Source organism: Delphinapterus leucas, chromosome 11, assembly GCF_059928025.1.
Source record: "Delphinapterus leucas isolate spDelLeu-1000000601 "Yukka" chromosome 11, BTC_Dleu_Yukka2, whole genome shotgun sequence".
NCBI classification, from domain to species: Eukaryota; Metazoa; Chordata; class Mammalia; order Artiodactyla; family Monodontidae; genus Delphinapterus; species Delphinapterus leucas.
The window spans coordinates 40,630,885-40,646,940 of NC_143139.1; the positions used below are offsets into that span (position 1 = coordinate 40,630,885).

A 16,056-nucleotide genomic window follows, 5' to 3' on the forward strand; every position below is an offset into this window, starting at 1 on the left:
TGAGATTTCTGGAAAGGGAGGAAAGGAAAAATGGAGAAGAAAAAATATTTGAAGAAAATATGGCCCCAAACTGCCTAAATTTCATGAAAAAAAAACCTTAATTTATAAAAGAAGCTCAATAAACCCCAATTAAGATTAAAAAAAGAGATCCACACCTAGACTCATTGTGGTCAATAAAAGATGTGCAAGACCTGTATACTGAAAGCTACAAAACATTACATACAGAAATCAAAGAAGACCTAATAAATGGAAAGACATACCACATCCATGGATTCGAAGACTCAGTATTGTTAATATGGCAATTATCCCCAGATTGACCTATATATTCAATGCACTCTCTATCAAAATCCCAGCAAGGTTTTTCATACAATTAGAGAAGCTGATCCTAAAATGTATATGGAAAGGCAAAGAACCTAGAATAGCCAAAAATTTTTGAAGAACAACAAAGCTGAAAGAGTTACTCTACCTAATTTCAAAATATACTAAAAACTATAGCCATCAAGACTATGGTATTGGTTTGTTTTCTGGTAGCATCTTTAGAATTTTCTATATATAGTATCATGCCATCTGCAGACAATGACAGTTTTACTTCTTCCTTTCCAATTTGGATTCCTTTTATTTCTTCTTTAATTGCTGTGGCTAGGATTTCCAAAACTATGGTGAATAAAAGTGGCAAGAGTGGGCATCCTTGTCTTGTTCTTGATCTTAGAGGGAATGCTTTTAGCATTTCACCATTGAGTATGATGTTAGTTGTGGGTTTGTCATATATGGTCTTTATTACATTGAGGTATGTTTCCTCTATGACCACTTTCTGGAGAGTCCTTATTGTAAATTGATGTTGAATTTTATCAAAAGCTTTTTCTGCATCTATTGAGATGGTCATATTGTTTTTATTCTTCAGTTTGTTACTGTGGTGTATCACATTGATTGATTTGTGGATACTGAAAAATCCTTGCATTCCTGGGATAAATCCCACTTGGTCATGGTGTATAACCCTCTTAATGTATTGTTGGATTCTGTTTGCTAGTATTTTGTTGAGGATTTTTGTATCTATGTTCATCAGTGATACTGGCCTGTAATTTTCTTTTTTTGTGATATCTTCATCTGCTTTTGGTATTAGGGTGATGGAGCCTCACAGAGTGAGTTTGGAAGTGTTCCTTCCTCTGCAAGTTCCTGGAATAGTTTCCAGAAGGACAGGTGTTAACTCTTCTTTAAATGTTTGGTAGAATTCACCTGTGAAGCCATCTGGTCCTGTACTTTGGTTTGTTGGGAGTTTTAAAATTACTGATTCAATTTCAGTACTGGTAATTCAGATTTTCTACTTCTTTTTGGTTCAGTCTTGGGAGATTGTACCTTTCTAAGAATTTGTCCATTTCTTCTACGTTGTCCATTTCATTGGTGTATAGTTGCTTGTAGTAGTCTCTTATGATCCTTTGTATTTCTGCTGTGCTGGTTGTTTAAAAATAGCACAGAGATCAATGGAACACAATACAGAGTCCAAAAAAAAAACCCAACTTATATTTATGACCAACTGATTTGTTTACACAAAATTTCTAGAAAAGGCAAAACCTACACAGACAGAAATCATAACCATCATTTCCTGAGTGTGGGGCTGGAGGTGAGAACTGACTGCAAATGGGCACGGGAGGAGGACTCTTTGGAGTGAAGGAAGTATCCTAAAATTAGATGTGGGGCTTGTATAAATTTACAAAAATCTTTGAACTGCGTGCTTACACTGTGAGAATTTTATGCTATGTAAATTAAACATCAATAAAGCTTTTTAAAAAATGAGAAAAAAACTTTTTCAAACCACACATTTGGAAAATTCAACATATACTGCTAAATAACTCCTATATCAAAGAAGAAATCATAATCATCTAAAATCCTTATAACTGAATAGTAATGTACACACCACATAGCAAAACTTCAGTGCTGCAACTAAGGTGCTACATAAAGGGACACTTAAAGCTTTAGGGACTTCCCTCGTGGTCCAGTGGTAAAGAATCCGCCTTCCAATGCAGGGGACACGGGTTCGATACCTGGCTGGGGAACTAAGAGCCCACATGCCGCAGGTCAACTAAGCCCACGCGCCACAACTACCGAGCCAGTACACCTCAACTAGAGAGCCCACGTGCTGCAAATACAGAGCCCACGTGCTCTGGAGCCCACCTGCCACAGCTAGAGAGAGAAAACACGCACGCCACAACTAGAGAGAAGCCTGTGCGCCACAACGGAAAATCCCACATGCCTCCACAAAGATCCCGCATGCCACAACTAAGACCTGATGCAGCCAAAAATAATAAATAAATAAAATAAAAATAATAAAGCTTTAAAACTTTTAGGTTCAGCCATATGGAAGAGCGAATATTTGACCTAGAATATTCAGCCTAATAAAGAAGAAAGGCTGAATGTTATACATTAAATGTCCACCTTTATAAAGGTTAAAAGAATATTACATGACCCATAGAAAGCAGAAGAAAAGAAATAAAGATAAGCACAACAATTAATGAAAATAAAATAAAATCAGAAAAAAAGAGGACCAACAAGGCCAAAATCTAGATCTTTGAAAAAACCACAAACCCCTGGTAAGACTGATGAGAAAAGGAGAGAAGGCACAAATATAAGTAATATTATGAGTTAAAAAATAATACTTTAGGGACTTCCCTGGTGGTCCAGTGGGTAAGAATCCACACTCCCAATGCAGGGGGCCTGGGTTTGATCCCTGGTCAGACAACTAGATCCCGCATGCCACAACTAAGAGTCCACATGCCACAACTAAGAAGTCCACATGCTGCAACTAAAAGATTCCACATGCCGCAAGGAAGATCCCACACACCACAACTAAGACCCGGCACAGCCTAAATAAATAAATAAATGTTTTTTTTAAAATAATACTCTAAACAATGTTATGCTCTCAATTTTAATACTTAAAACAAAATGGATAAATTCCTAGAAAATTCTAACTAACCCAAACTGACTAACTAAATAAGAATAGTCCTTTAAACAGTAAAAGAACTTAATCAGTAATTAAATTTTTTTCAAAAATAAAACACCAGAACTCAGAACAAGTGAGTCAACCATAATTACCAGCAATTATTTAAGTATTATATAAATATCTTCATAAAGAATCCAAAAAGAGAGAACACACCCCGACTCAGTGTATGAGGATAATAATCATCTTGATGCCCAAATTAAGTAAGTATAGTACAAGAAATGCCAGTATCATAAATGTGGACATTCCAAATTATTAGCACACCAAATCTATCAAGAATAGTATAAACAAAAAATTTAATTAATTAATTAATTAATTTTAAAAAAGAATAGTATAAACAGAATTCCACATAACCGAGGTGAGTTTAACTAAGGCAGGGGTCCCCTACCCCTGGGCCACAGGCTGGTGCCGGTCCGTGGTCTGTTAGGAACCGGGCTGCACAGCAGGAGGTGAGCGGCGGGTAAGCGAGCCACGCTTCATCTGTATTTACAGCCGCTCTGCATCACTCACATTACTACCTGAGCTCTGCCTCCTGTCAGATCAGCGGTGGCATTAGATTCTCAGAGGAGTGCAAACCCTACCGTGAACTGCGCATGCGAGGGATCTAGTCTGCGTGCTCCTTATGAGAATCTAACGTTTGATGATCTGAGGTGGAGCTGAGGCGGTGATGCTAGCGCTAGGGAGCGGCTGCAAATACAGATTAGCAGACAGGTTTGACTGCACAGAGACCATAATAAATCAATTGCTTGCAGACTCATATCAAAACCCTATCATGAATGGCAAGTGAAAACAAGCTTAGGGCTCCCACTGATTCTGCATTATTGTCAGTTGTATAATTATTTCATTATATATTACAATGTGATAATAATAGAAATAAAGTGCACAATAAATGTAATGTACTTGAATCATCCCGAAACCATTCCCCCCACTGCTTCCGTTCCATGGAAAAACTGTCTTCCACAAAACCAGTGGTCCCTGGTGCCAAAAAGTTTGGGGACCACTGATCTAAGGAATTCAGGGTGGTTTAATATTAGAAGTTTCTTAATGTAATTCACCATATTAACTGATTAAAGGATTAAAAAATACACCATGATTATCTCAATAGTGCTGAAGAAACACTGTTAAAAACTCATAAGTCTGGACATAGAAGGAAACTTTCTTAACCTGATAAAGGTTATCTACCTCTACAGCAAACATCATTACTACAGAAAAACATTTCCTTTAAAATCAGCAGTGATTTCCCCCACTATCACCACTTTTATTCCATATTTAGTAGAGCTTCTACCAGGTACAGAAACACGAGAAAAAGATGCAGAAGACATATGACTTAGAAAGGTAATAACAAAACATTCATTATTCACAGATGATGTCATTATATTAAAAAAGAATTTATAATCCACTGGAGTTAAGAGAGTCTAGTAAAGTGGCCAGATATAAAAGCAATATACCAAAATCTATTTCATTTCTATACACTATCAGTAGTTAGAAAATGTAATTTTAAAAGTAACAGATGTCACACCCACAAGGATGACTTATCAAAAAGTTAGACAAGTGTTGATGAGGTTGTGAAGAAATTAGAACTCTCATACATTGCTAGTAAGAATATAAAATGGTGCAGCTGCTTTGGAATACATTTTGGCAGTTTTTCAAAAATTTAAACATATAAATTACCTTACGACTCAGCAGTTCCACTCCTAGGTAGATACCCAAGAGAAATGAAAACATATGTCCACACAAAAACCTGTATTTGAATGTTCACAGTAGCATTATTCATAATTGCAAAAACAAGAATACTATCTAAATGTCCATCAACTGATAAATGGGTAAACAAAATGTGATATATTCATACAGTGAAATATCATCCAGCCATAAAAAGGAATGAAGTACTGATACCTGCTACAATCTTATGCTAAGTGAAATAAGCCAGACACAAAAGCCCACATATTGTGTAATTCCATTTATATGCTGCCATGTCCAGAATAGGCAAATCATAGAGACAGAAAGCAAAGCAATGGTTAGAAATAAACTATAAACAATGAAATTAAACTATAAATCAATAACAGAAAGATAGCTGGAAAATTTAAAAATACATGGAGATTAAATTGGATAATAGTATTGGACGAGTGTTAAATTTCCTGATCTTGATAAATGTACTGTTGTTATATAAAAGAGTCCTTGTTCTTAAGCAGTACACACTGAAGTATTTAAGGGTATAGGGGCACAATGTCAGCCATTCACTCTTAACTGATTCAGAAAAATTTATACACATACACATACAAATGATAGTGCAGTGTGACAAAAAGTAAACAATTGGTGAATCTGAATAAAGGGTATTTGACAATTCTTGGTAACAAAAGATAATGGAAGTCAACAAATACAATAATACCAAAATGATTAGGTAGCTAAAAACAAATCTAACAAAAGATTGCAGGCCGTTTATAGAAAAAATCTGGAAACATTTAAAAAAGACATTAAAGAATATCTAAGTAAACGAAATGGTATAGTTTATGCCTCAATAGGAGGACTCAGTTATCAGAAAGATGTCAATCTATATTCCCTAACACCATACACAAAAAATAAAATGGATTCGAGACCTAAATGTAAGACTGGACACTATAAAACTCTTAGAGGAAAACATGGGAAGAACACTCTGACATAAATCACAGCAAGATCTTTTTTGATCCACCTCCTAGAGTAATGGAAATAAAAACAAAAATAAACAAATGAGACCTAATAAAACTTCAAAGCTTTTGCACAGCAAAGGAAACCATAAACAAGACGAAAAGACAACCCTCAGAATGGGAGAAAATACTGCAAATGAATCAACGGACAAAGGATTAATCTCCAAAATATATAAACAGCTCATGCAGCTCAATATTAAAGGAACAAACAACCCAATCCAAAAATGGGCAAAAGACCTAAATAGACATTTCTCCAAAGAAGACATACAGATGGCCAAGAAGTACATGAAAAGATGCTCAACATCACTAATTATTAGAGAAATGCAAATCAAAACTACAATGAGGTATCACCTCACACCAGTTAGAATGGGCATCAGCAGAAAATCTACAAACAACAAATGCTGGAGAGGGTGTGGAGAAAAGGGAACCCTCTTGCACTGTTCGTGGGAATGTAAATTGATACAGCCACTCTGAAGAACAATATGGAGGTTCCTTAAAAAACTAAAAATAGAATTACCATATGATCTAGCAATCCCACTACTGGGCATATACCCAGAGAAAACTGTAATTCAGAAAGACACATGCACCCCAATGTTCACTGCAGCACTTTACAACAGCCAGGTCATGGAAGCAACCTAAATGCCCATCAACAGACAAATGGATAAAGAAGTTGTGGAACATATATACAATGGAATATTACTCAGCCATAAAAAGGAACGAAATTGAGTCATTTGTTGAGACGTGGATGGATTTAGAGACTGTCATACAGAGTGAAGTAAGTCAGAAAGAGAAAAACAAACATCGTATATTAACGCATGTATGTGGAACCTAGAAAAATGGTACAGATGAACTGTTCTGCAGGGCAGAAGTTGAGACACAGATGTAGAGAACAAATGTATGGACACCAAGGGGGGAAAACCGTGGTGAGGTGGGGATGGTGGTGTACTGAATTGGGCGATTGGGATTGACATGTATACACTGATGTGTATAAAATTGATGACTGATAAGAACCTGCAGTACAAACAAACAAAAAAAACAACTAATACTAAAAAAAAAAAAAGTTCCTCCAGAGATAAAACTATCAAGGTGGATGTGTCTTCCAGATTTTTCCTCTATAAAAATAATCATATATTATCATCATTTCCATAAACAGAATCACACAGACTGTTCTGAATTACTATTTCATGTGATATCAGGGACTTCCTTCCATGCAAGGGTGCGTTTCTACTGTTGTTGTTTTTTTTTAATAAATTTATTTATTTAAAAAAAAAAAGATATCAATTCTATCTGAAAAACTGAAAAGCACCAGGTTACGATAAACCCTAACATGAGTGTTAAGACAATGAAAAAGCTCATTCTAAAAGACCTAAGAATAGCCAAGACACTCCTATGGAAGAAAACAATGTTGGAGAAGTTGCCATCCAGAAATCAAGGTTTATTCTAAAGCTATGGTAATTGATCAGTGTTGTATTTGTGCAAGAATATTCTAAGTGACCAGTGGAACAAAATAGAAAACCCAGACATCTACTTCTAGGCTCTCTGTCCTATTCACTTTGAAAATCTCTGGTTATTTTGAATAGCCCTATACCGATACCACACTGGATTAGTATTGTTCATAAATTGGGTGGTAGATTTACAAGTGTTCATTTCATTATTGTATTCTATAACTTATATGTTATATATATATATTTTTTATATACAGCTAGTACTACTTCAATTATTTTTTTAAAAAGTGCATTGGGCTTTCCTGGTGGCGCAGTGGTTGAGAGTCCGCCTGCCAATGCAGGGGACGCGGGTTCGTGCCCCGGTCCAGGAAGATCCCACATGCCGCGGAGCGGCTGGGCCCGTAAGCCATGGCCGCTGGGCCCGCGCGTCCGGAGCCTGTGCTCTGCAACGCCAGAGGCCACAGCAGTGAGAGGCCCGCGTACCGCAAAATAAATAAATAAATAAATAAATAAATAAATAAATAAATAAATAAATAAATAAATAAATAAATAAATAAATAAATAAATAAAGCGCAGAAATGTGGCTGGCCTCTAGGAGCCTTGATCCAGGACTCTGGATGCCATTAGACATATTTAATTTCTATTTCCTATTCCTATTCTCTCTGTATGTTGACTTTACTTTCTCAGGCTGCCTGTCCTCATAAGTCTGGAACTATGGCTGCAGACTGATTTGAATTTATAGCTAAACAGTCATGTGACTAGGGTGAAACAGATTATTCTCTGGAAGCTCCAGTTTAAAAATGCTGGATATGGGCTTCCCTGGTGGCGCAGTGGTTGAGAGTCTGCCTGCCGATGCAGGGGACATGGGTTCGTGCCCTGGTCCGGGAAGATCCCACGTGCCGCGGAGCGGCTGGGCCCGCAAGCCATGGCCGCTGAGCCTGCATGTCCGGAGCCTGTGCTCCGCAACGGGAGAGGCCGCAACAGTGAGAGGCCTGCGTACCGCCTAAAAAAAAAAAAAAAAAAAATGCTGGATAAACATACTGCATGAGAATATGCCATTCTTGAAAATATTGGTGTGTGGAAGAAAGTTTCATATTTACAGCCAACATTACAGCCATACTGGAAATAAGTGAAGAATATTATTAATAATCTTTGATTTAACATTTTTATTATTAAAACATTATAACAATAGTGCAGAATATTTGAAAAATAGATGGGGAAATATATAATCCCACTATCATTAAATAAGTTACAAACGATTTTATATGTTTCCTTTCGGTCTTCTCTACATAATTGTATATAGCTGTCATAATAGCCTGCATTCTGTTTCATGTACTTATTTTTCACTTAAGATATTAAAAGTATTTCTATATTGCTAAAATAAAATAAAATTAAAATGCTGGATAAGTATTCCAATTGGCTAGCTTTATACCAAATATAGTCACCTCTAGACCAATAAGCACAACCAGGAGAATGGAATTCTGTGAATGGAACAGTTGGGTCATTTACCCACTTGCAGCTAAGGGTAAAATGTCTATTACTTGAAAAGCTAGGGAAGAATGTGGGGCACACAAAATATTCAGCTACCACATGTGACACCTGTAACTCTGAGACAGGCTGATGAGAAGAGGTGCTGCTGTTACAGTAGCTTTTCTATGGATAAACCTTAAAATGATCTGTCCTTTAATAGTACCTGAAGTGTTCTTATATTTTCCTATCTTTTCTGTAGCAAAGAATCACTTTATGTTCAGGAATTAGCAGGGGATTTAGGGGAGTGCATGAATTAAAAATCTGTTTTATTTTCATATTCAACATCCTTCAAGACTTTAGCATCATTAAAAATTTAATTAAAATTATTCACAGCTTACAACATAAGAAAGATAGACCTCGGCATTTACCTCTTTCGCCCTTGACAATTTTTATATAGTTTTACTTTGTAAAAGCTATAAATACTGGTGGCGCAGTGGTTAAGAATCCACCTGCCAATGCAGGGGACATGGGTTCGAGCCCTGGTCCAGGAAGATCCCACATGCCGCGGAGCAACTAAGCCTGTTTGCCACAACTACTGAGCCTGCACTCTAGAGTCTGTGAACCACAACTACTGAGCCCACGCACCTAGGACCGTCCTCTGCAACAAGAGAAGCCACCACAATGAGAAGCCTGCACACCACAATGAAGAGCATCTCCACTCGCTGCAACTAGAGACAGCTCGTGTGCAGGAACAAAGACCCAATGCAGCCAAAAATAAAATATAAATAAATAAATACCCTTTTTTTTTTTATTTAAGAAAAGCTATAGATCCTGCTGTGAGACCTCCAAGAAATACAAGACAGCAAAGGTAACAAAAGTAACCTGAAATTCCTACTATCTAGAGATAACTGTCATTAAGATTTGGTGAACTTTCTTTCACAGTCCTTCTAGGCATACATACATACACATACATACATACATGGATACAATTTTACATAACTGTTCAATCAGGCACTATGGAAAGAAAACTTGTTCATCAGGAACACTTTATATTGCTGTCAAAATGTCTGCTCTCCAAAATAATTTATTGGTATTTTTTTGTTAATAGGTAATATTACAAAAAAATTACACGAAGCAGAAGTGCATTATATTTCTCGAAGTTTTTGTAATTCTGACAAGAGTTATGGGGATATAATCCCTTATACTTCATTTTGTGCAGGTGATGAAGATGGAGTTTTTGATACTTGCAAGGTAAGACCAAATAATTTTCCTTAGAAATACTTTCTAAAGACAGAACGGAACTTGAACAAGTCCTTTGATCACTTTCTGGTGAAGTCTTAATTCTCAAGTCTAAATTGTTTTTCTCCTTTTTTAACTATTCCAACAATCCAAATCGTCTTGCTTGCCTGATTCCTTGGTTTCTACAACCATGGTCAACCTTAATCAAAATTTGCCTTGAATCTTTTTTTCCATTACCACTTTTATTGAGATACAATTTACATATATACAATTCACCCATTTAAAGTGTACAACCCAGTGGGGTTTTAGTATATTTATAGAATAGTGCAACCATCACCATAATCTAATTTTTAGATCACTTTTGTCACCCCCGCCCCTAAAAACTCTACTCATTAGGAGTCACTCCCCATTCTCCTCTCACCTACCCCTAGCCCTAGGCAACCACTAATATCTAGAGATTTGCCTATTCTGGAAATCTCATATGAATGGAATCATTCAATTTGTGGTCTTTTGTGACTGGCTTCTTTTACTTAGCATGTTTTCAAGGTTCATCTCTATTATAGCATGCATTGATATATTGCCAAATAATATACCATGGTGTGGATATGCCACATTTTATTCATCCATTCATTCGTTGATGGACATTTGAGCTATTTCTACTTTTTGGCTTTTATGAATAACGTGGCTATAAACATTTGTGTACATGTTTTTATGTGTAGGTTTTTTTGTTTTTGTTTTTTGCGGTACGTGGGCCTCTCACTGTTGTGGCCTCTCCTGTTGCGGAGCACAGGCTCCGGACGTGCAGGCTCAGCGGCCATGGCTCACGGGCCCAGCCGCTCCGTGGCATGTGGGATCTTCCCCGTCCGGGGCACAAACCCGTGTCCCCTGCATCGGCAGGCGGACTCTCAACCACTGCGCCACCAGGAAAGCCCATGTGTAGGTATGTTTTTACTTCTCTTGGAAATTTCACCTAGGGGTAGAACTGCTGAGTCAATGTTTAACATTTTGAAGTACTGCCAAACTGTATTCCCAAGTGGCTGCACCATTTTACATTTTTACCCAGCAATGTATGAGAGTTCTTTTTTTGTTTGTTTGTTTTGGAGTACAGTTGATTTACAATGCTGTGTTAGTTTCAGGTGTACAGCAAAGTGAATCAGTATACATATACATATATCCACTCTTTTTTTTTTTTTAGGTTATTTTCCCATATAGGCCATTACAGAGTATAGAGTTCCCAGTGCTATACATCAGGTTCTTATCAGTTACCTATTTTATATATAGTAGTGTGTATATGTCAATCCCAATCTCCCAATTTATCTCTTCCCACCTTATCCCCTGGTAACCCCTGGTAATTGTTTTCTACATCTGTGACTCTACTTCTGTTTTGTAAATAAGTTCATTTGTGCCTTTTTTTTTTTAAGATTCCACATATAAGCAATATCCTATGACATTTGTCTTTCTGTGTCTGACTTACTTCACTCAGCATGACAATCTCTAGGTCCATCCATGTTGCTGCAAATAGCATTATTTTGTTCTTTTTTATGGCTGAGTAATATTCCGTTGTATGTATGTGCCACATCTTCTTTATCCATTCATCTGTCAATGGACACTTAGGTTGCTTCCATGTCTTGGCTATTGTAAATAGTGCATCAATGAACATTGGGGTGCATGTATCTTTTCAAATTATGGTTTTCTCTAGATATATGCCCAGGAGTGGGATTGGTGGGTCATAGGGTAGTTCTATTTTTAGTTTTTTAAGGAACCTCCGTACTGTTCTGCATAGTGGCTGTACCAATTACATTCCCACCAACAGTGTAGGAGGGTTCCTTTTTCTCTACACCCTCTCCAGAATTTATTGTTTGTAGATTTTTTTGACGATGGCCATTCTGACCAGTGTGAGGTGATACCTCATTGTAGTTCTGATTTGCATTTCTCTAGTAATTAGTGATGTTGAGCATCTTTTCATGTGCTCTTTGGCCATCTCAACAATGTATAAGAGTTCTAATTTCTCCACATCCTTTACAGCATTTCTTACAATCTATCTTTTTTTAATTGAAATATAGTTGATTTACAATATTGTATTAGTTTCAGGTATACAGTAAATTGATTCAGTTATATACATATTTTTTCAGTTATATATATTTTCTATGTCTGTGAGTCGTGTTTCTGTTTTGTATATAGATTTATTTGTATTATTTTTTTAGATTCCACATATAAGTGATAACATATATATTTGTCTTTCTCTATCGAGTTACTTCACTTAGTATGATATTCTCTAGGTCCATCCATGTTGCTGCAAATGGCAATATTTCATTCTTTTTTATGGCTGAGTAATATTCCATAGTACATATATATACCACATCTTCTTAAACCAACCATCTCTTGAGGGACACTTGGGTTGTTTCCATGTCTTGTCTATTGTAAATAGTACTGCTATGAACATTGGGGTGCATATATCTTTTTGAATTAGAGTTTCAATTATAGCCATCCTTGTGGGTATCTCAAGGTATCTCACGGTGCTTTTAATTTGTATTTACTTAATGACTAATGATGTTGAGCATCTCTGCATGTGCTTATTAGTCTTTTGTATATCTTCTTTGGAGAAATGTCTATTCGGATCCTTTGCCCATTTTTATATTGAGTTATTTATCTTTTTATTATGGAGTCACGAACATTCTTTGCATATTCCGGATACAAGTCCTTTACCACATGTATGGTTAGCAAATATTTTCTCCCATTCTGTGGACTGTCTTTTCACTTTCCTCATGTCATCATTTGTAGCACAAAAGTCTTTGATTTTTTAGGGAGTCCAATTTATCTATTTTTTGTTTTGTCCCTTGTGCTTTTTGAATCTTTCTTTATTCCTCTTTTCTTCACTGCTTCTAAATCTACCAGCACATCACTCCCAAACAGTGTCCCATGCTCTGATCTTTTCCTACTCATTCTGATTTCTGCAGTCCAGGGTCTATCTTTCTTGTGTCCTTTTCCTTAAAAATCGTGCTGAATGAAAGAATCCAATCTACATACTTTCACTTATGAATTGTATTCATAAGTGAGACATTCTTACCTTCAAAAATAATTATTCAATGCTTACCTTATGTAGAGAATTTGAAAACACCTTAGAAACACAGTCCTTATACTTTAGGCACTGAAACAGTTATCTCAGTGTCCTTACTGTTTTGAATGATTAACAGTCCTCAGTAAAGGTGTTTCGGTGCATTAACAGTCTTGTACAAACCATGATAGAGATTTGTTATTTGTAATACTATTAAAAGGACTAGCCATTGATTCCTGTTATCCTGCACCAGCCAATGTCAACACTTAGAAAGATGCCATCTCTTGCAAGATGCCAATTTACTCCTGTCCTCTAGTTAGCAAACGACACACACACACATCCCTAAATGAATCCTTTATATATCTTAGTTCTACCTTTCCCACACAGCATTAACAGAAGTATTCTAATAGACAATATTTGCAGTATTTTTCACACTTCCTAAATTATATTTCTCCTGAGTAACTGCACTAAAAAGTTCAAACAATTTGATTTATAGTATTCTGGTTCAAAACTATGCAGGTGGGAAGTTTATCCACCAGCTATACGGTGCCTCTAAACACCAGGCCAGACTGAATACCTCCTGTTTTAGTCTGAATATAAAACTGAAAATCTATGGCTCTTTATAAGCTGGAGGTATTTTGAAAATATATATATAAATGTATGATTAATGTGATTAATTTATTTCAGCTTTACTGTTGTTTAAGGACTAATGGAAGTAACTAATACTATTTTGGGATTTTTTAATAGGGTGACAGTGGTGGACCATTAATGTGCTACTTACCAGAACATGAACGATATTTTGTAATGGGAATTACCAGTTACGGATATGGCTGTGGTCGAAAAAATTTTCCTGGTGTCTATAGTGGGCCATCCTTCTACCAAAAGTGGCTGACAGATCACTTCTACCAGGCAAGCAATGAAGGCATATTTAATATAAATATTCTACTTGGACAGGTCCTTGTAGCCTTAGGTTCTGTTGTCTTACTAGCAGCTCCATAAAGAAATTCTGAAGAATCTTTATTTTGCCTCGTGTCCCTTTCCATGTTCTGCATAATGAAAATCATTTATTCTTTTGACAAGTAATTGCCCATTTTAGAGTCCTCATGTGGACATTTTCTGGAATAAAAGGATTGTGACATATTAGATAAGTGATTATAAATTTGGCACTGAATCACGTGCTTCCTTGATGTATCTTGTTGTACTTTATAATCATACTTTTTCATTTGGAATACCTTCCTAGAGTTTGTATAAAATATTCAGTTAAATATATACTTTATGTATATAAATGTCAAAATAAAGAGTTAATAATTTTAAAAATGTTGTTCTTTTGTTAAATTAATCAAACCTTAGTTTTAAGTTAGATTTTATTTTATTCAAAAACATTTGTTTGTATGATATATATTTTTTTGAATCATCATCTTGTTTCTGGTTCTCAAAGGATATTTGAAGAAGTATTTGCCTATTTTTCAAATTCTAATTAAAGCTATTTAATATTAATACTTCCTTTCCTGTGCCAAGAGAGAATTGTGGTGCAAACACCCCCAAATAATTTACTTTTTATTTAGAAATGTATACTGTGACTTTTTTTTGCAACGTTATAACCTATTTTCTGAACATTATTTTCTTGAAGCCCATGCTAAAGGTCTGTATTCCTTGGGCCCTGGAATTAACTGTGAGGAGAGGTGACAGAAGAGCATGCTGGGAAAGGAGGGATGCCAACCTGGGATTAACTTTACGATGACTAATCTTTAATATGGATTATATAAAACAAAAGAAAAAATTGACTGGTTTAGTATCTACTATTAATCAACTCACATCTCCCTTAAACTTTGGAGAACCCATGCAGTAAGGGAGAAATAATTATTTTCTCATCCTTTTTTACATTCAACCAGCTAAAATCATGTATTTTTGTTGTTGTTTTGTTTTGTTTTGCTTGGCTTTAACCTAATTTCAGGATTTAACTGAAAGCATGAGTTTTCCATCAATTAATTCCCTTGGGGATCATTACTGGTTTAACATTCAAGGGGTAGAAAACTGATTTTTTTTTTTTTTTTTTTTTGGTACGCGGGCCTTTCACTGCTGTGGCCTCTCCCGTTGCGGAGCACAGGTTCCGGACGCGCAGGCTCAGCGGCCATGGCTCACGGGCCCAGCCGCTCCGCGGCATGTGGGATCTTCCCGGACGGGGCACGAACCCGCGTCCCCTGCATCGGCAGGCGGACTCTCAACCACTGTGCCACCAGGGAAGCCCTAGAAAACTGATTTTTATAGACTTATGAGCAACACTGAGGGGATACTGACTGTTCTTTCTTGAAGGAGACCCTAGTTTATCCACCAACAAGGTCTTATAAGGAATTAGTTGGTGATGCTTTCATAGCAATCAGTATAATACATTAGTCATTTCCTGTTTATTCTACCTGACTATCATTCAGATTCACTTGATAAGCCCTGGATATTAGTTGATATTAAGAAACTCTTCTAAAATGTATCGACAGCACTGGAGGAAAAACCCTTGCTTTTCACTTCAAAGGTATGTCCGTCCTACTTACTGCTTGGGTCTGCCTTTCTAATCAGGCAGGAGCTACTGTCTGTAACCTCTTACCTTTTCCCCCAGCTTAGTTCACTTATTTCAGCCAACCAGAATTCAGTTATGTAACATTTCTCTCCACCACAAGAGATAAGACTTTGGAATCTAAGGTAGACTTTGTTTCAAATTTCTTTCTGTTAACTTGGTCACTGTAAGAGTTTGGACAATTATTAATACCTCCTTGGCACCACTGTTGTGAATGATTCATTAAGTTGATTATATGAAATTCTTGATATATTGAAGGTGTTCAATAACTGGTTACTGTTTTTACTGTTATTATTATCCCATCCATGATTCATACGACCCTTTTCATTATATAGATCATTAGTATCCCATCCATGATTCATACAACACTTTTCATTATATAGATCATTATGTATTAGATAAATACCCTATTTCTTTCATCTGAAAAACTTACTAGAACAAAGGACTCATTCTACTTATAAACTCAAATTTTAAATTATATTATTTTTTAACATAAAAGAAGCAGAGTCACAGAGAGAACTAGTGGTTACCAGTTGGCGGGGGTGGGGGTGGAATATAGAGGTGGGGAGTGGGAGATACAAACTACTGGGTGTAAGATAGGTTCA

General features: G+C 36.3%; 1 protein-coding gene across 1 annotated transcript in view; it reads left to right on the plus strand.

Moving 5' to 3' along the window:
• The window catches only part of TMPRSS12 (transmembrane serine protease 12), a 39,096-nt gene extending 24,908 nt beyond the window's left edge, over positions 1–14,188 (plus strand). The window contains exons 4-5 of the mRNA XM_022571494.2: positions 9,697–9,839; positions 13,630–14,188. Coding sequence (XP_022427202.2) covers positions 9,697–9,839; positions 13,630–13,881 — 395 coding nt within the window. The 3' untranslated portion in view covers positions 13,882–14,188. The remainder of the gene's footprint in view (positions 1–9,696; positions 9,840–13,629) is intronic.
• Positions 14,189–16,056: the final 1,868 nt, after the last annotated feature.